This window comes from Eurosta solidaginis, chromosome 3 (assembly GCF_040869045.1).
Source record: "Eurosta solidaginis isolate ZX-2024a chromosome 3, ASM4086904v1, whole genome shotgun sequence".
Lineage (NCBI taxonomy): Eukaryota > Metazoa > Arthropoda > Insecta > Diptera > Tephritidae > Eurosta > Eurosta solidaginis.
Genome location: NC_090321.1, coordinates 135,973,849 through 135,994,354, shown reverse-complemented (window position 1 = coordinate 135,994,354; position 20,506 = coordinate 135,973,849). Strand labels below are relative to the sequence as shown.

The 20,506-nt window shown below is 42.5% G+C and overlaps 1 protein-coding gene across 23 annotated transcripts in view; it reads right to left on the bottom strand.

Annotated features, from left to right (window-relative positions):
* The window catches only part of RyR (Ryanodine receptor), a 1,962,175-nt gene that overhangs the window by 1,348,416 nt on the left and 593,253 nt on the right, over positions 1-20,506 (bottom strand). For all 23 annotated transcript variants that reach the window (XM_067773071.1, XM_067773075.1, XM_067773079.1 and 20 more), the window contains exon 9: positions 824-948. In XM_067773071.1, coding sequence (XP_067629172.1) covers positions 824-948 — 125 coding nt within the window. The remainder of the gene's footprint in view (positions 1-823; positions 949-20,506) is intronic.

Below are 20,506 nucleotides of genomic sequence, written 5' to 3'. Positions count from 1 at the left end.
ATGCTTGAGAGTGAGCCGTGGGACGTCTTTGGATGCGAACAGCAGGGTACCACAAAGTTTTTGTAAAAATTTCGGGGCGACGAATGTTGGGTTCCTACCCAGAACAGCCCGAACGATTTAACCATCTTTTACTCACTGGCAAGAGTATGGTTTCAACTTTCTTATTAATGCAACTGTCAATAACGCTATATGTGCTTTAGTATTTGTCAAATGAATTTAGCGATCCTTATATTAAAAAAACCTTTTACAACATGGGTTAGACCTATGTATGCAAAAGTATGGTTCGGTAGTGTGGAATTTACGTTATCAAAATCGTACCGATAGAATCAGTTGAAATGCAGTTTTTTTTTGGGGAGATTTTTAATTGGGTCTTTGTATAATCTACCCCCTTATATTAATTGGCTACAACTTATTAATCTCCCTAACCTTGCCAGTCGTAGGAAGATGCTTGGAGTAATTTGTATCATCAAATTAGTGAACGGTTTGGTTCCTATTCCTTTTCTTTTGAATTAAGCCTTTCCGCAATTTGTGTCAAAATTATAACTCTCACTCAAACATAATTTGTAGTACGGCATCGCTTTTTATCAGTAAAAATCTGTTCATTTCTCTCTCAATAATTAGCAATTCCCTTATAATGCTAACCCGATGTTTTTTATGAGAAGAAAAACCTAAAATTTAGGTACATTCCCTCATCGAAAATAAAAACACAAACATTTTATCAGCAATATATGGGCACTGTAATGTTTGCGAGCGTACCTTGTACTAGCAATATAGAAGTATTACATAAATGGTTGTATCAGATTTTGTAAAAATAGTAACTCACCCATGTCGTCTGCTGGTTGAGAAAAGTAATTTATTAAATCTTCAAGGCACATTACCATTTCGTTTAAGTTCACTTTCTGGAAGAATACTGAATGACGACGATTAGATTGCAGTGTTTCTAATGCACTAAAAAATAAAATAAATAAATGAGTTTAGGATTAATTAATACATATATTAAAGTATCTCTTCTTATTTCAAGTTTTACTTCACGCTATTTACAAATTTATTTGGGATTGTTGTAGATACCTATGTATTTTGGAAGTTAGTTTGGACTCAGTTTATATTAGGAGCATGCATTCAAAAAATTTGGAGTTGTCAACTCCCAATGCAAATGGTGTTTGGCGGCTCTTCATTACTATACCCTCAAACCGTTCTCGGAAAAGCGCTACAAATAGTTGATGAAATGCGTCTAAGACGGTATGCATTGCCCTAACCGTTTTTCAAAATTGTTCTATTGTATCTTTACAAGTTCAGAGATATCACGATGTATGTACCTTCAATATGCAATTTGGTATTTTTATATAGAAGGTGGGCATGATTTTCTTCGAATTGTTATAGTTTTTACTGGAGCAGTTCAATCTTGAATAAGAAATCTGCACAGCAAATATCGCAGTTTTACCGTTCTGAAGATATTGCAAGGGAAAGCAAATATCTAATATAATCTAATCTAGTATACTAGTATATTTTAAATGGGATAGTTTGGATGTTTGGACGTTTAGATGTTTGGATGTTTGTCCAGAAGTTTGTCTTTGTGACTCAATTACGCAAGAACGGCTGGACCGATTTGGATGAAATTTGGCACACATATAGCCAATAGTCTAGAAGGATCTAATAGCTATATTTTTTTGAAAAGGGGGATGTCCCCGCCCCATAGGAACAGTTATTATATAATTATTGTATTTTTTCGTCTTTGTGACCGAATCACGCCAGAACGGCTACACGGATTTTGATGAAATTTGGGACACAGACAACAGTCTACTAGCGAAATTTTTTTCGAACATGGAAAGGGGGGTGGTCGAACAATTAATTTTTAATACTACTTATACTGGCCTTCACCAATATTACAGACTCAATGGGTCAAATAAGGGTTTACAAAGAGAGCAGTGACACCCTCCGCCCCCCCCCCCCTCCTTCTCTCAACCTCTGGTGTAAAATATATAAATTGTTATAACTCAATATAAATTTTCTCCAAAATCAATAGTTTTTGGTATCTGGCACATACAGATCGAGATCTAAACAATTTTGGAAAAACGATCAGTGGTCCTCTCCTTCTCTTTCCGCCATCCGCCCTCCTTCAATTGTTTTTATTAGCACGCTTTTATTAGCTTTACCTGTATGTTTCTATGTAACTCTTCATTCGCTCCAACGCGCCTGTTGCCTTATTAACATATTATAACAGGGGATCATTTGAGGACCTTTCCGGCACCATTTCTGGATAGATTTCTGGATCCGTCCGGGTTCCCGACATGGTAATTTCGGGACTATTTCGTGATCGTTTGGGGTACCTACCGGCATCATTTCTGGATGGTTTTCGGTATCCGTCCGGGATCCCGTCGGGGTCATTTCGGGACCTTTTCGGGATTATTTGGGGTCCCTTCCGCCATCATTTTTTTTATAGTTTTCGGAATACGTCCTTGATCCCGTAGGGATCATTTCGGGAAATTTTCGGGATCATTTGGGATCCCTTTCAGCATCATTTCTGGATGGTTTTCGAGATCCGTCACACTATTTCGGGTTCATTTGGGGTATCTTCCGGTATCATTTCTAGATAGTTTTCGGGATCCGTCCGGGATCCCGTCAGGGTCATTTCGGGACTATTAAGTGATCATTTGAGGCATGATTTCTGAATGGTTTTCGGTATACGTTCGGCATCCCGTCGGGGTCATTTCGGGACTTTTTGGGATCATTTGGGGTTCCTTCCGGCATCATATCTGGATGTTTTTCGGTATCCGTCCGGGATCCCGTCGGGGTCATTTCGGGACTTTTTCGGGATCATTTGGGGTCCCTTCCGGCATCATTTCTGGATGGTTTTCGGGATCCGTCCGGGATCCCGTCGGGGTCGTTTCAGGACTTTTTCGGAATCATTTGAGGCACCTTCCTTCAACATTTCTATATGGTTTTGGGAATCCGTCCGGGATCCCGTCGGCGTCATTTCGGGACTTTTCGCGACTAACACGGGATCATTTGGGGACCCTTTCGACATCATTTCTGGATGGTTTAAAGGATCCGTCCGGGATCCCGTCAGCGTCAGTTCGGGACTATTAGGGGATCATTTGGGGACATTTCCAGCATCATTTCTGGACAGTTTTCGGGATCCGTCCAGGATCCCCTCGGTGTCATTTCGGGGCTATATCGGGATCATTTGGGGTACCTTCCGGCATCATTTCTAGGTGGTTTTCTTGATGGTTTGCCGGATCCATCAGGGTCATTTCGGGGCCATGTTGGGATCATTTGGGGACCCTTCCGAAGTCATTTCTGGATCCGACCGGGATGCCGTAGGAGTCATATCGAGATTTTTTTTGTTCATTTTTCGGGATAGTTATGGGACCCTTTCGGGATCATTTCTGGATCCTTGCGGGATCCCATCGGGGTCATTTCTGGACTATTTCCGGACTTTGGGAGCCTTTCGGAATTATTTCTGTATGGTTTTCGCGATCCGTCGTGGATCCACCCGGGGTCATTTCGGAACTTTTTCTGGACTATGTAGGGATAATTTAGGAATCCTTTCTGGATGGTTTTTGATATCCGTCCGAGAGCCCGTCACGGTCATTTCGGAACTTTTTCGGGATCCTTTTGGTACCCTTCAGGGTTCAGTTTTGTGTAGTTCTCTGGACAAGTCTAGATCGTGTCGTTGTCATTTCGGGATTTTTTGGGACTATTCCGGGAACTTTTGGAGACCCTTCCGGGGCATTTCTGGATGGTTTTCGTGGTTTCTTCTGGATAATTTCGGGATCATTTGGGGCTCCTATTAGGTTATGAGCTCAATTAGTGCTTTTTTACTCAATTACAAAAATAAAATGCATTAGACAGAACAAAATTTTTAAGCAGATAACTTGGTAAGCAGGCTAACATGAATAGCCCATTTCCTCCTTGCGGACGGGGCCGCGGGTAAAGTCTAGTGTATATTATAAATGGGAAAATTTGTGCCTCAATCACGCAAAAACCGCTGGACAGATTTGGATGAAATTTGGCACACATATAGCCAATAGTCTAGAAGGATCCACTAGCTATATATTTTTCAAAAGGGGGGAGGTCCCTGCCCTCTAGGGAACAGTTATAATTTAATTATTATCTTTTTTCGTCTTTGTGACTGAATCACGCCAAAACGGCTATACGGATTTTGATTAAAATTGGGGCACAGACAATAGTCTACTAGAGAAATTGTTCTCGAACATGGAAAAGGGGGTGCGTGTCCCACGACCCCTTCGAAAAATTAGTATTTAATAATTTTTACACATTATAACTTTACCTTTACTGACCTTCATCAATATTACAACACAATAGGTCAAATAAGTCGAGGGCTTACAAAATGAGCAGTTGCACCCTCGTCCCCCTCCTCCCCCCTCCCCCTTCTCTCCCCCTCTGGTGAAAATCTATAAATTGTTATAACTCAATATAAATGTTCTTCTAAATCAATAATTTTTGGTATCTGGCTCATACAGATCGAGATCTAAACAATTTTGGAAAACGATCGGTGTTGCTATCCGCTTCCTTCCGCCATCCGCCCTCCTTCTATTGTTTGTATTAGCACGCTTTTATTAGCTTTACCTGAATGTGTCTTTGTAACTTTTCATTCGCTCCAACGCGCCTGCTGCCTTATTAACATGATTCATATTGAGACCCTTCCGGGATCATTTCTGGATGGTTTTCGGGATCCGTCCTGGATCGCGTCAGGGTTATTTTGGGACATTTTCGGGATTATTTGAGATCCCTTCCGGCATCATTTCTGGATGGTTTTTGGGATCCGTCCGGGATCCCGTCGGTGTCATTTTGGGGCTTTTTCGGGACTAATACGGGATCATTTTGGGACCCTTCAGGGATAATTTCTGTATGGTTTTCGGTATCCGTCCGGGATCGCGTCGGGGTTATTTTGGGACATTTTCGGGATTATTTGAGATCCCTTCCGGCATCATTTCTGGATGGTTTTTGGGATCCGTCCGGGATCCCGTCGGTGTCATTTTGGGGCTTTTTCGGGACTAATACGGGATCATGAAGGGACCCTATCGGCATTATTTCTGGATGATTCTCGGGATCCGTCCGGCATCCCGTCGGGGTATTTTCGGGATCATTTGCGTACCTTTGAGAGATAAATTCTTGATGTTTCCGGGATCATTATGGGACGTTTTCGGATCATTTGAGGTCCCTTCCGGTATCATTTCTGGATGGTTTTCGGGATTCGTCCTGGATACCGTCGGGTCTTCATTTCGGGACTATTTTGGGATCGTTTGGGTCCTTCCGACGTCATTTCTGGATTTTGTTCTGGATCAGTCCGGGATCCAGTCTGGGTCCTTTTAGGACCTTTTCGGGATCATTTCGGGGTCCCCTCAGGCATCATTTCTGGAAGGTTTTCGGGATTCGATCGGGATCCCGTCGGGGTCATTTCGGGACTTTTTCTCCACTAATACAGAATCATTAAGAGACCCTTTCTGTATCATTTCTGGATGGGTTTCGGGATCTGTCCGGCATCCCGTCGGGGTATTTTCGGGATCATTTGCGTACTTTTGAGAGATAAGTTCTTGATGGTTTCCGGGATCATTATGGGACTTTTTCGGGATCATTTAAGGTCCCTTCCGGTATCATTTTTGGATGGTTTTCGGAATTCGTCCGGGATGCCGTCGGGGTCATTTCAGGACTTTTTCGCTACTAATACGGGATCATTAGGGGACTCTTTCGGTATCATTTCTGGATGGTTTTTGGATTCGTCCGGGATCCCGTCGGGGTCATTTCGGGACTATTAGGGGATTATTTGGTGTAACTTCAGTCATCATTGCTAGATGGTTTTCGGGATCCGTCCGGGATTCCGTCATGGTCATTTCGGGACTTTTTCTGGACTATTTCGGGATCATTTGCGGACCCTTTCGGCATCATTTCTGGATGGGGTTCGAGATCCGTCCGGGATCCCGTCGGGTTCATTTCGGGTATATTATGGGATCATTTGGGGACCTTTCCGGCATCATTTCTGAACAGTTTTCGGGATCCGTCCGGGATCCGTCGGGGTCATTTCGGGGCTTTCTCTCGACTGATAAGGGATCATTTGGGGACCCTTTCGGCATCATTTCTGGATGGTTTTCGGTATCCGTCCTGGATCCCGTCAGGGTTATTTCGGTACTATTAGGAGGTCATTTGGGGACCTTTCCGGCAACATTTCTGGATAGTTTTCGGGATTCGTCCAGGATCCCGACGGGGTCATTTCAGATCTATTAGGGTATCATTTGGGGACCTTTCCGCATCATTTCTGGATAGTTTTCGGGATCCGTCCGAGATCCCGTCGTGGTCATTTCAGGACCTTTTCGGGATCATTTGAGGTCCCTTCCCGCATAATTTCTGGATGGTTTTCGGGATTCGACCGGGATACTGTCGGGGTCATTTCGGTACTTTTTTTAGACTAATACGGGATCATTAGGGGACCCTTTCGGTATCATTTCTGGTTGGTTTTCGGGATCCGTCCGGGATCCCGTCAGGGTCATTCCGGGACTATTAGGGGATTATTTGGTGTACCTTCAGCCATCATTTCTAGATGGTTTTCGGGATCCGTCCGGGATTCCGTAATGGTCATTTCGGGATCATTTGGGGACCCTTTCGGCATAATTTCTGGATAGGGTTCGAGATCCGTCCGTGATCCCGTCGGGGTCATTTCGGGTATATTAGGGGATCATTTGGGGACCTTTCCGGCATCATTTCTGGACAGTTTTCGGTATCCGTCCGGGATCCCGTCGGGTCATTTCGGGACTTTCTCTCGACTGATAAGGGATCATTTGGGGAACCTTTCGGCTTCATTTCTGGATGGTTTTCGGGATCCGTCCGGGATCCCGTCAGGGTTATTTCGGGAATTTTTCGCGACTACTTCGGGATCATTTGTGGTATTTTCCGGCATCTTTTCTAGATGGTTTTCGGGATCCGTCCGGGATCCCGTCGGGGTCATTTCGGTATTTTTTCTCGACTAAATGGGATCATTTGGGGACCCTTTCGGCATCATTTCTGGATGGTTTTCGGGATCCGTTCGGGATCCCATCAGGGTCATTTCGGGTATATGAGGGGATCATTTGTGGACCTTTCCGGCATCATTTCTGGACAGTTTTCGGGATCCGTCCGGGATCCAGTCGGGGTAATTTCGGGACTTTCTCTCGATTGATAAGGGATCATTTGGGGACCCTTTCGGCATCATTTCTGGATGGTTTGCGTGATCCGTCCGTGATCCCGTCAGGGTTATTTCGGGACTATTAGGGGATCATTTGGGGACCTTTCCGGCATCATTTCTGGATAGTTTTCGGGATTCGTCCAGGATCCCGACGGGGTCATTTCGGGTCTATTAGGGGATCATTTGGGGACCTTTCCGGCATCATTTCTGGATAGTCTTCGGGATCCGTCCAGAACCCCGACGGGGTCATTTCGCGACTATTAGGGGATCATTTGGGGACCCTTTCGGCATCATTTCTGGACGGTTTTCGAGATCCGGCCGGGATCACGTCAGGGTCATTTCGGGACCAATAAGGGATAATTTGGGGACCTTTCTGGCATCATTTCTGGATGGTTTGCGGGATCCGTACGGGATCCCATCAGGGTCATTTCGGGTATATTGGGGGATCATTTGGGGACCTTTCCGGTATCATTTCTGGACAGTTTGCGGGACCCGTCCGGGATCCCGTCGGGTCATTTCGGGACTTTTTCTCTACTGATAAGGGATCAGTTGGAGACCCTTTCGGCACCATTTCTGCATGGTTTTCGAGATCTGTAGGGGGACCCATTGGGGTAATTTCGGAACTTTTCGGGACTATTTCGTGATCATTTGAGGACCCTTTCGGTATCATTTCTGGATGGTTTTCGGGTTCCCGTCAGGGTCATTTCGGGAACATTAGGGGATAATTTGGTGTACCTTCAGTCATAATTTCTAGATGGTTTTCGGGATCTGTCCGGAATTCGGTCGGGGTCATTTCGGGACTTTTTCTGGATTATTTTGGGATCATTTGGGGACCTTTCCGGCATCATTTCTTAATGGTTTGCCGGATCCATCAGGGTCATTTCGGGACGATTTTGGGATCATTTGGTGACCCTTCCGAGGTCATTTCTGGATCCGTCCGTGATGCCGTAGGAGTCATTTCGAGATTTTTTTGTTACTTTTCCGGGATACTTTTGGGGCCGTTCCGAGATCATTTCTGGATCTGTGCGGTACCCCATTGGGGTCATTTCGGAACTTTTTCTGGACTATTTCGGGATCATTTTGGTACCCTTCAGGAATCATTTCTGTGTGGTTCTCTGGATAAGTCTAGAATCGTGTCGTTGTCATTTCGGGGGTTTTTTTTTTGGGATTATTCCGGGAACTTTTGGAGCCCTTCCGGGGCATTTCTGGATGATTTTCGGAATCCATCCGCGATATCGTCGGTATCATTTCTTGGGTGTTTCTTCATAATTTCGGGATCATTTGGGGATCCTTTCAGGTTATCTGTTCATTTAGATCTTTTTTTACTGAATTACAAAAATAAAATGCATTAAACAGAAAAAATTTTTTAAACAGGTAACTTGATAAGCAGGCTAACGTGAATAGCCCATATATTTCATTTTCTCCTTGCGGACGGGGCCGCGGGTAAAGGCTAGTCTCATATATATTATAAAAGGGAAAATTTGGATGTTTGGATGTTTGTCCAGACGTTTGTCTCTGTGACTCAATCACGCAAGAACGGCTGGACGGATTTGGATGAAATTTGGCAAGCATATAGCCAATAGTCTAGATCTAGGATCTACTAGCTATATTTTTTTGAAAATGGGGAGGTCCCCGCCCCCTAGGAACAGTTATAATTTAATTATTGTATTTTTTCGCTTTTGCGACTGAATCACCCCAGAACGGCTACACGGATTTTGACAATAGTCTACTAGCGAAATTTTTTTCGAAAATGGAAAGAGGGTGGAGGTCCCACGACCCCTTCGAATAATTACTTTTTAATAATTTTTACACATTATAACTTTGCGTATACGGGCCTTCACCAATATTATGGACTCAATGGGTCAAATAAGTTGAGGGCTTACTAAGTGAGCAGTGACACACTCCGTCTCCTCACCGCCCTCCCCCTTTCCCCTCTCCACCGCTGGTGCAAAATCTATAAATTGTTATAATTCAAAATAAATGTGCTCTTAAATCAAAAAATTTTGGTATCTGGCTCATACAGATCGAGATCTAAACAGTTTCGGAAAAACGATCGGTGGTGCTCTCCGTCTCCTCCCGCCATCCTCCCTCCTTCAATTGTTTTTATTAGCACTCTTTTATTAGCTTTACCGTTATGTTTGTTTGAAACTCTTCATTCGCTTCTACGCGCCTGCTGCCTTATTAACATGCTTTTATTATTAATTAGTTTCATCTTATTTGTAATCCCGTCAGGGTCATATCGAGACCTTTCCGAGATCATTCCTGTATGGTTTTCGGTATCCGTCCGGCATCACGTCGGAGTAATTTCGGGACTTTTTCGGGACGGTTTCGGGATCAGTTTGGGACACTTCCGGGATCATTTCTGTATACTTTTCGGGATCCGTCCGGGATCCCGTCGGGGTTATTTTGTAACTTTTTCGGGACTATTCCTGGATCATTTGGCGACCCTTCAGGGACCTTCGGGACTATTTCGGTTTCATTTGGGGTCCCTTCCCTCATCATTTCTGGATGTGTTTCGGGATCCGTCTGGCATCCCGTCGGGGTAATTGCGGGAATATTTATGGACTATTTCGGGATCATTTGCGTACCCTTCAGAGATAAATTCTGGATGGTTCTCGCGATCCGTCGGGGTCATATCGGGACTTTTTCCGGACTATTTCGGTATCTTTTTGATTGGGGAGCCGTCCGGCATCCCGTCGGGGTAATTTTGAGACTTTTTCTGGACTATGTCAGGGTCATTTCGGGACTTTTACGGAATCATTTATGGATGGATTTTGGGATCCGTCCGACGTCCCGTCGGATTTCGGGATTTTTTCGGGAGTATTCCGGGGTCATTTGGGGATCCTTCCGGATGGTTTTCGGTATCCCGTCGGGGTTATTTCGGGACTATTTCTATATTATTTTGGGACTCTTCCGGTATAATTTCTGGATGATTTTTGGTATCCGTCCGGGTACCCGTCAGGGTAATTACGGGACTTTTTCGGGACTATTTCGGGATCATTTTGGAACACTTGCGGGATCATTTCTGGATAGTTTTCGGGATCCGTCCGGCTCATTTCGGGACTTTTTCGGGACTATTTCGGGATCTTTTGGGAACCCTTCAGGGATCCTTTCAAGATGGTTTACGGAATTCCATCGGGGCAATTTCGTGACTTTTTCTGGATTATTTCGGAGAGTTTGCCGGCATCTATTCTGCAAGGCTTTCGGGATTAATCTGTGATCCCGTCAGGGTAATTTCGGGATCATTTGGGGACTCTTCTGGTATAATTTCTGGACGAAATTCGGGATCTGTCCGGGTACCCATCAGGATCATTTGGGACTATTGCGGGATCATTTTGGGACCATTCCGGCATCATTTCTGGATAGTTTGCCGGCATCTATTCTGCAAGGCTTTCGGGATCAATCTGTGATCCCGTCAGGGTAATTTCGGGATCATTTGGGGACTCTTCTGGTATAATTTCTGGACGATTTTCGGGATCTGTCCGGGTACCCATCAGGATCATTTGGGACTATTGCGGGATCATTTTGGGACCATTCCGGCATCATTTCTGGATAGTTTTCGGGATCCGTCCGTGATCCCGTCGGGGTTATTTCAGCACTTTTTCGGGAGCATTCCGGGGTCATTTGGGGATCCTTCCGGGTTAATTTCTGGATGGTTTTGGGGATCCCGTCAGGGTTATTTCGGGACTATATTGGGATCATTTGGGGACTCTTCCGGTATAATTTCTGGATGATTTTCGGGATCCGTCTAGGTACCCGTCAGGGTCATTTCGGGAGAATTTCGAAATAATTTTGGGACCCTTGCGGAATCATTTCAGGAGAGCTTTCGCTATTCGTCCGGGTAATTTAGGGACTTTTTCGGGATCATTTGGGTACCCTTAAGGGATCCTGTCTGGACGGTTCACGGAATCCCGTCGGGGTCATTTCGGGACTATTTCGAAATAATTTTGGGACCCTTGCGGAATCATTTCTGGATAGTTCTCGGGATCCGTCCGGGTCATTTAGGGACTATTTCGGGATCATTTGGGAACCCTTCAGAGATCCTGTCTGGACGGTTTACAGAATCCCGTCGGGGTCATTTCGTGACTTTTTCTGAACTATTTCAAGATCATTTGGGACCCTTCTGGGATCATTTCAGTATCCGTCCGGGTTCCTGTCCGGGTCATTTCGGAACACTTTTGGCACTATTTCGGGATCATTGGGATGCTGTGTCATTTCTGTATGGCTTTCGGGATCCCGTCAGGGTTATTTCGGAGCTTTTTCAGGATCATTTGGGGTTCTTCCGGCATCAACTCTTGATGGTTTTTGGGATCCGTCCTGGATTCCGTCAGGGTAATTTCGGGATCATTTGGAGACCCTTCAGGGATCATTTCTGGATTTGTCGGGATCATTTTGGGACTATTTTGGTATCATTTAGGGATCCTTCCGGGATCATTTAAGGACTCTTCGAAACCGGTAGTTCAACACACATACATTTTTAAATTATGAGCTTTTATGGCCATGGATTCGCTGCAAGTTATTCGTACTTAAAATTCGGTATGTTTTATCTTTTATATCTAACACAGCTTTTTCGTTCTGCGTATTTTTGATTTTTTTAAAATAATCCTGTAACGAACTCTAACAATTATAATTACACTTTTTGTAATATTTTAACCAACTAAATACCCGAAAAAACAACACTATTTTCATCTAAAAAATTCTCTTTGGTTTTAGCTAATTGTAGTTTCACTCCTTTGTTCTATGGAGATTATTTATTGATAGTAACAAAGAAAGCCCAAAAGCAGTTTTATTACACAAGGGCAATCAGAAACCATCAATACCTATCGCACACGCCGTAAATATGAAGGAGACTTATGGAACGATGTCCAAACTTTTAAAATATATTCATTATGAAAAAGACGATTGGAAAATATGTTGCGACTTGAAAGTGGTAGCTTTACTAACTGGACTAGAAGGTGGTTAGACAAAACATTGTTGTTTTCTTTGCCTTTGGGATAGCCGAGATCGAAGCGCACATTATGTAAGGAAGGACTGGCAAGCAAGAACCAATCACGAAGTAGGCACACACAATATATAATATACTGCTCTAATAAAAAAGGAGAATTCACTTAATTTTAATAATATTACCGTTTATCCATGGATTTTCATGAAATAAAGCTTGCCTTATTTGGAATGTTCACAGTTTTACGATCATCTAATAAAAGTTGTAAGTTTTTGTCTCTTTCGATTTTTTACGAGTTAAAGAAGAAAAAAACGGAAATTTTTAAAACAAAAAATCGATTTTTTTTATAATGCGATGCAAATAACTCTGAAACGAATATATATTTAAAATAATGGTATTTAAATAATTTTAAGGTAATATCATTTGCTATTATATGCTGTTTTCTCCAACAAAATCGGACAACCCGTTCCAGAGATATGATAAAACCAATGGCCTTCCCTTTTCAAAAAAGGCAAATTCTAGAAAAAAAAAAAAAACAAAAACGTATCCATAGAATTTTAATTTCGATCATTTTTATAATTAGGGGACTATAGCAAATAAAAAAAAAATAGTGGTGATCCAGGGTAATGCAAAAAGTTTAATTTTGTAGAGCAGTGTAAGCTTTGTAATAAAATAAACAGCTATCTCCCTGATCTCTTCAATTTTTTCGCCTCGCGAAACCTGACCAGATCATCGGCTACATTATTTACAACATGGACGCAGCAAAAGTTGACCATATTGGACAATCACGTCAACGGCATTCCGCTACCGACCAAAAATGTTGGGTGTAACGTTCGATCAGGATCTACATTTTGGAGAGCATGCAACCGTAATTGCACCTAAAATGCTGAGCAAACAGTTGCTATTGAATACCCAGAAACCTGGGCATCCCGACAGACATCTGATATGTCGAAAATTTAAATGTCGAAACTAAAAATGCCGAAATAAAATTTCAAAAAAGAAAATGTCGAAAAACAAAAATGTTGAAAATTAAAATATCGAAAAATAAAATTCGGCAGAAAAAATGTCGAAACAATGTAATGAATGGTGTGTCAAATTCGCGCGAATTGTTTCGACATGTTTTGTATAAATTTACTGTTTCGTAGGAACTATTTTTCTTTCTGCTTTGCACAGGGTTATTCATGTAAATGCTCCAGCTAAATATATGCGAGCTAAAGGTAAACCTAAATTCCTGTATGGTTTTCGGTATCCGTCCGGCATCACGTCGGAGTAATTTCGGGACTTTTTCGGGACGGTTTCGGGATCAGTTTGGGACACTTCCGGGATCATTTCTGTATACTTTTCGGGATCCGTCCGGGATCCCGTCGGGGTTATTTTGTAACTTTTTCGGGACTATTCCTGGATCATTTGGCGACCCTTCAGGGACCTTCGGGACTATTTCGGTTTCATTTGGGGTCCCTTCCCTCATCATTTCTGGATGTGTTTCGGGATCCGTCTGGCATCCCGTCGCGGTAATTTCGGGAATATTTATGGACTATTTCGGGATCATTTGCGTACCCTTCAGAGATAAATTCTGGATGGTTCTCGCGATCCGTCGGGGTCATATCGGGACTTTTTCCGGACTATTTCGGTATCTTTTTGATTGGGGAGCCGTCCGGCATCCCGTCGGGGTAGTTTTGAGACTTTTTCTGGACTATGTCAGGGTCATTTCGGGACTTTTACGGAATCATTTATGGATGGATTTTGGGATCCGTCCGACGTCCCGTCGGATTTCGGGCTTTTTTCGGGAGTATTCCGGGGTCATTTGGGGATCCTTCCGGATGGTTTTCGGTATCCCGTCGGGGTTATTTCGGGACTATTTCTATATTATTTTGGGACTCTTCCGGTATAATTTCTGGATGATTTTTGGTATCCGTCCGGGTACCCGTCAGGGTAATTACGGGACTTTTTCGGGACTATTTCGGGATCATTTTGGAACACTTGCGGGATCATTTCTGGATAGTTTTCGGGATCCGTCCGGCTCATTTCGGGACTTTTTCGGGACTATTTCGGGATCTTTTGGGAACCCTTCATGGATCCTTTCAAGATGGTTTACGGAATTCCGTCGGGGCAATTTCGTGACTTTTTCTGGATTATTTCGGAGAGTTTGCCGGCATCTATTCTGCAAGGCTTTCGGGATTAATCTGTGATCCCGTCAGGGTAATTTCGGGATCATTTGGGGACTCTTCTGGTATAATTTCTGGACGATTTTCGGGATCTGTCCGGGTACCCATCAGGATCATTTGGGACTATTGCGGGATCATTTTGGGACCATTCCGGCATCATTTCTGGATAGTTTGCCGGCATCTATTCTGCAAGGCTTTCGGGATCAATCTGTGATCCCGTCAGGGTAATTTCGGGATCATTTGGGGACTCTTCTGGTATAATTTCTGGACGATTTTCGGGTACTGTCCGGGTACCCATCAGGATCATTTGGGACTATTGCGGGATCATTTTGGGACCATTCCGGCATCATTTCTGGATAGTTTTCGGGATCCGTCCGGGATCCCGTCGGTGTTATTTCAGCACTTTTTCGGGAGCATTCCGGGGTCATTTGGGGATCCTTCCGGGTTAATTTCTGGATGGTTTTGGGGATCCCGTCAGGGTTATTTCGGGACTATATCGGGATCATTTGGGGACTCTTCCGGTATAATTTCTGGATGATTTTCGGGATCCGTCTAGGGACCCGTCAGGGTCATTTCGGGAGAATTTCGAAATAATTTTGGGACCCTTGCGGAATCATTTCAGGAGAGCTTTCGCTATTCGTCCGGGTAATTTAGGGACTTTTTCGGGATCATTTGGGTACCCTTAAGGGATCCTGTCTGGACGGTTCACGGAATCCCGTCGGGGTCATTTCGGGACTATTTCGAAATAATTTTGGGACCCTTGCGGAATCATTTCTGGATAGTTCTCGGGATCCGTCCGGGTCATTTAGGGACTATTTCGGGATCATTTGGGAACCCTTCAGAGATCCTGTCTGGACGGTTTACAGAATCCCGTCGGGGTCATTTCGTGACTTTTTCTGGACTATTTCAAGATCATTTGGGACCCTTCTGGGATCATTTCAGTATCCGTCCTGGTTCCTGTCCGGGTCATTTCGGAACACTTTTGGCACTATTTCGGGATCATTGGGATGCTGTGTCATTTCTGTATGGCTTTCGGGATCCCGTCAGGGTTATTTCGGAGCTTTTTCAGGATCATTTGGGGTTCTTCCGGCATCATCTCTTGATGGTTTTTGGGATCCGTCCTGGATTCCGTCAGGGTAATTTCGGGATCATTTGGAGACCCGTCAGGGATCATTTCTGGATTTGTCGGGATCATTTCGGGACTATTTTGGTATCATTTAGGGATTCTTCCGGGATCATTTAAGGACTCTTCGAAACCGGTAGTTCAACACACATGCATTTTTAAATTATGAGCTTTTATGGCCATGGATTCGCTGCAAGTTATTCGTACTTAAAATTCGGTATGTTTTATCTTTTATATCTAACACAGCTTTTTCGTTCCGCGTATTTTTGATTTTTTTAAAATAATCCTGTAACGAACTCTAACAATTATAATTACACTTTTTGTAATATTTTAACCAACTAAATACCCGAAAAAACAACACTATTTTCATCTAAAAAATTCTCTTTGGTTTTAGCTAATTGTAGTTTCACTTTTTTGTTCTATGGAGATTATTTATTGATAGTAACAAAGAAAACCCAAAAGCAGTTTTATTACACAAGGGCAATCAGAAACCATCAATACCTATCGCACACGCCGTAAATATGAAGGAGACTTATGGAACGATGTCCAAACTTTTAAAATATATTCATTATGAAAAAGACGATTGCAAAATATGTTGCGACTTGAAAGTGGTAGCTTTACTAACTGGACTAGAAGGTGGTTAGACAAAACATTGTTGTTTTCTTTGCCTTTGGGATAGCCGAGATCGAAGCGCACATTATGTAAGGAAGGACTGGCCAGCAAGAACCAATCACGAAGTAGGCACATACAATATATAATATACTGCTCTAATAAAAAAGGAGAATTCACTTAATTTTAATAATATTACCGTTTATCCATGGATTTTCATGAAATAAAGCTTGCCTTATTTGGAATGTTCACAGTTTTACGATCATCTAATAAAAGTTGTAAGTTTTTGTCTCTTTCGATTTTTTACGAGTTAAAGAAGAAAAAAACGGAAATTTTTAAAACAAAAAATCGATTTTTTTTATAATGCGATGCAAATAACTCTGAAACGAATAAATATTTAAAATAATGGTATTTAAATAATTTTAAGGTAATATCATTTGCTATTATATGCTGTTTTCTCCAACAAAATCGGACAACCCGTTCCAGAGATATGATAAAACCAATGGCCTTCCCTTTTCAAAAAAGGCAAATTCTAGAAAAAAAAAAAAACAAAAACGTATCCATAGAATTTTAATTTCGATCATTTTTATAATTAGGGGACTATAGCAAATAAAAAAAAAATAGTGGTGATCCAGGGTAATGCAAAAAGTTTAATTTTGTAGAGCAGTGTAAGCTTTGTAATAAAATAAACAGCTATCTCCCTGATCTCTTCAATTTTTTCGCCTCGCGAAACCTGACCAGATCATCGGCTACTGTAAGCGGAGAAATTTATTCTGCGTATGGTCTGCCGATCTTCGTCGATTTTGAACCCAAATCAGGACTGGATATACCAGGAGTGACATAAAGAGTTAAAATTCCTGGAGGAAATTGGAATTTCTCTTAATTACAGAATATGATTAAAGTTTGGATAAGTATACATACTTTTTTAGTGAAGAAAGACAGACAATTTTACTTGTGATTTATACTAAGTTATCTTAACTCGGACACTGTTCAAATTGCAATGATTAACCTCAAATTTCACATGTGATAGCTTAGTTTCGAAAAATGTGTATAAGTCCGTGTGAGTACGGAAATCGACGAAGATCGTATGTACTAAAGAATAATAACAATAGATAATTTCAGTGTTGAATAACTACTAGAAGCTAAATGTATTATGTGGCGGTAACATTCCCCCTTCCAGTAAGACGAGAAGCATTCGTGGGCTTACTCCTTTTCCCGAGCCACATCTAGTACTGCTAATTTGACAGCCGGTCTTTCGAAAACTCCCTGTGAGGATTGTATAGTGGCACTCCGAACCTGTCCGTCCGAAGCAGTCTTTGTATCTAGCACTCTACCTCTCTGCCAGACATTTCTTACAGTTCCAGGGTCAACAACCACCACCAAATCTCCTACTCGAATCGGCTTCTTCTTCTCGTGCCATTTTGTGCGGCAAGTTAAGCTTGGCAAGTATTCCTTGACCCACCGCTGCCAGAAATGCTGAGCATATTGTTGAGCTGTAAGCCACGTATGACGTAGAACAGTATGGTGATTATCAAAGATGGCAAGGGGTTTCATCCCATTCGAACTACCCAACAAAAAATGATTGGGGGTTAAGGCTTCCTCTTGATCACTGTCGATTGGTATATACGTTAATGGTCGGGAGTTAATGATATTTTCTATTTCCGTCGTCATACTATGAAGCAGCTCATCAGTCGGTGCCCGAGTCGGAGTAATTTTATAAAATATGTTTTTAAATGAGCGAACCAGGCGCTCCCATGCGCCCCCCATATGAGGAGCTGCCGGTGTAATGAATTTCCATGATGTCGTTGCGGTTGTGAAAGAACGAACGAGCACCTCTTTGTCAACGGCTTTTAAAGCTTCTCGTAATTCCCGTTCTGCGCCAACAAAATTAGTAGCATTATCGCTGTAAATTTCTCGGGGCGTGCCTCGGCGAGATATGAAACTCCTTAATGCCAGGATACAAGAGCTCGTCGTCAAAGAGAAAGCGATTTCCACGTGAATAGCTCTCAATGTCAAACATGTAAACAAAACACCGTATCTCTTTTCTTTATGACGTCCCACCGTAACAAGGATCGGTCCAAAATAATCTATACCTGTAAACGTGAATGGGGCTACGTATGGAGTGGTACGTGCTCGTGGTAATATTGCCATTTGTGGAGGTGCGGGTTTAGCCTTCATAATTTTGCATATTTGACATTCTTTCAAAATTGATTTCACTGTTGATCGTAAGCGTGCAATATAGAAATATTGGCGTAGTTCATTTATCACGGTTTCATTATTTAAGTGATGGAATCTCGAATGGAAATGCCGAACGACTAGGGCTGTGATGCGACCATTTTTTGGAAGAATTATTGGGTTCTCTCGAGGCCCGGCGCATTAGCTATTCTGCTGTCCACCCTTAAAATGTCGTCTTTATCAAGATATGCTGTCACTTTGTATAGTGAAGAGGTTTTCCTTAGACGATTTTTACTTTTTAGCTGCGCAATATCTTCTGAAAATGTTTCGAGCTGTGCTTGTCGGTAAAGAAATAATTCACTCTTATAAAGCTCTTCTTGTTGTAACTCTCCGAAAAGCAATTGCTGATTTAGCTTGCGTCTCTTACAGTTTTGAATATAGCGCATAACGTAAGCCATAGTCCTAGATAGCCGACACCATTTTGAGAAGCGATTTACATCTACTAGTGGTGTAACTTCTAATATTTGAAGGACATGTTTCTTCAGCTCAGTAATAGTCGCCTCAATATTATGTTGTTCTTGTGGCCACTCATCCTCAGGCCTACAAAGAAAGTCCGGGCCATTAAACCAACGCCCACATGAAGTGACGTCAAATATTTTATGACGTTTGGTGGCTTCATCTGCAACGTTACTTTTTGACGGAATCCATCTCCAGGTCGCTTGATTCCAAAATTTCACCTATGCGCAGTCCCACGAACTGATGATAGCGTCTAGTATCTGAGTGCAGCCAGCTTAAAACTGTTTTGGCATCAGACCAAAAAAATTTACGGCTTATCTTAATCGATAATGAATCCGATACAGACCTTGAGAACCGAACACCTATCAGTGCTGCCATCAATTCCAGTCTGGGTATAGAAACTTGTTTTAGAGGCGCTACTCTAGCCTTTGAACCTATTAGAGAGCATTCTGCGACGTTATTTTTTGATACACGTAAGTAGCATACTGCGGCATAAGCAGAATCACTGGCATCGACAAAGGTATGCAGCTGAACATCAGCTCCTTCGTAATTAGCATGGTATTTTATATAGCATCGCGGAATTTTGATGTCTTCTAATATAGGCAAACATTTTAGCCATTGAAACCATTCTTCTGCTAGACTGGCTCCAATTTCTTCATCCCATTTGACTGAGCTGCGCCAGACGGCTTGTAATAATATTTTTCCAAATATTAATATATTATTGATTAGACCAAGGGGGTCATATATAGTCATTACCATGCTTAACATCTCACGTTTCGTTGGAACTTTGCTCCCGTTAAAAATGTTTTCATGCCACATTAAAGGTGAAAGTTTAAATGTAATTACGTCGTCACTGGGAATCCAGAAAACTCCTAATACTTTTTCCGTGGTGTTATCGCCGCTGATATTAATTTTAAGTTTGGCGGCTGATTCGCCCGATGTTTTTAAAACTTCCGGACAATTGGAGCACCAATTACGAATATTGAACCCACCAGCCTTGTGAATGTATTGCATGTTATGCGCAAGAGTGATGGCTTCTTCTTTAGAGTCGACGGAGTCTAAGTAGTCATCAACATAGTGGTTGTTTTGAGTAGCATCGACTGCTCTAGCTTGGCTACTGGCAAATCGTTCAGCATTCAAGTTTTTAACAAATTGAGAAGTCGATGGAGAGCAAGTTGCTCCAAAGATCATCACCTTCATAACAAAAATATCCGGCTCTACGGAAGCATCACACCCACGCCAAAGAAAACGTTGAGCGTGTTGATCTTCGGGGCGAATCAATACTTGATGAAACATTTCTTGAATGTCGGCTGATATAGCAATAGCTTTTTGCCTAAACCTGTATAAAACTGCGGGCAGGGATACGATTAGATCGTGTCCTTTCAACAGAAAAGTGTTAAGGGAAACGCCGTGTGATTTAGCGGCAGCGTCCCATACTACACGCGATTTGCCTGGCTTATTTTTGTTGAACACCGCAAATATTGGTAAATACCATATACGCCTTTGTTCGTTTTCGTTGATCTCGCTGCTCGTTAGTTTATGAATATATCCTTTTCTTAAATAATCAGCTATTGTGGTATCAAATATGGCTTTAAGATTTGGTTCGCGTTGGAGCTTTTTCTTCAAACAGATAAGTCTATTTTTTGCCATAATGTAGCTTTCCGGCATTTCAAATTCACCAAAGCGCCACAAAAGGCAACTTTCGTAGTGGCCATTAGGAGCTTGGCGAGTATATTCGTGCAACAGATTTAAAGCACGCTCATCTTCTTTACTAGGTAACGACTTCTGCGTAGCAA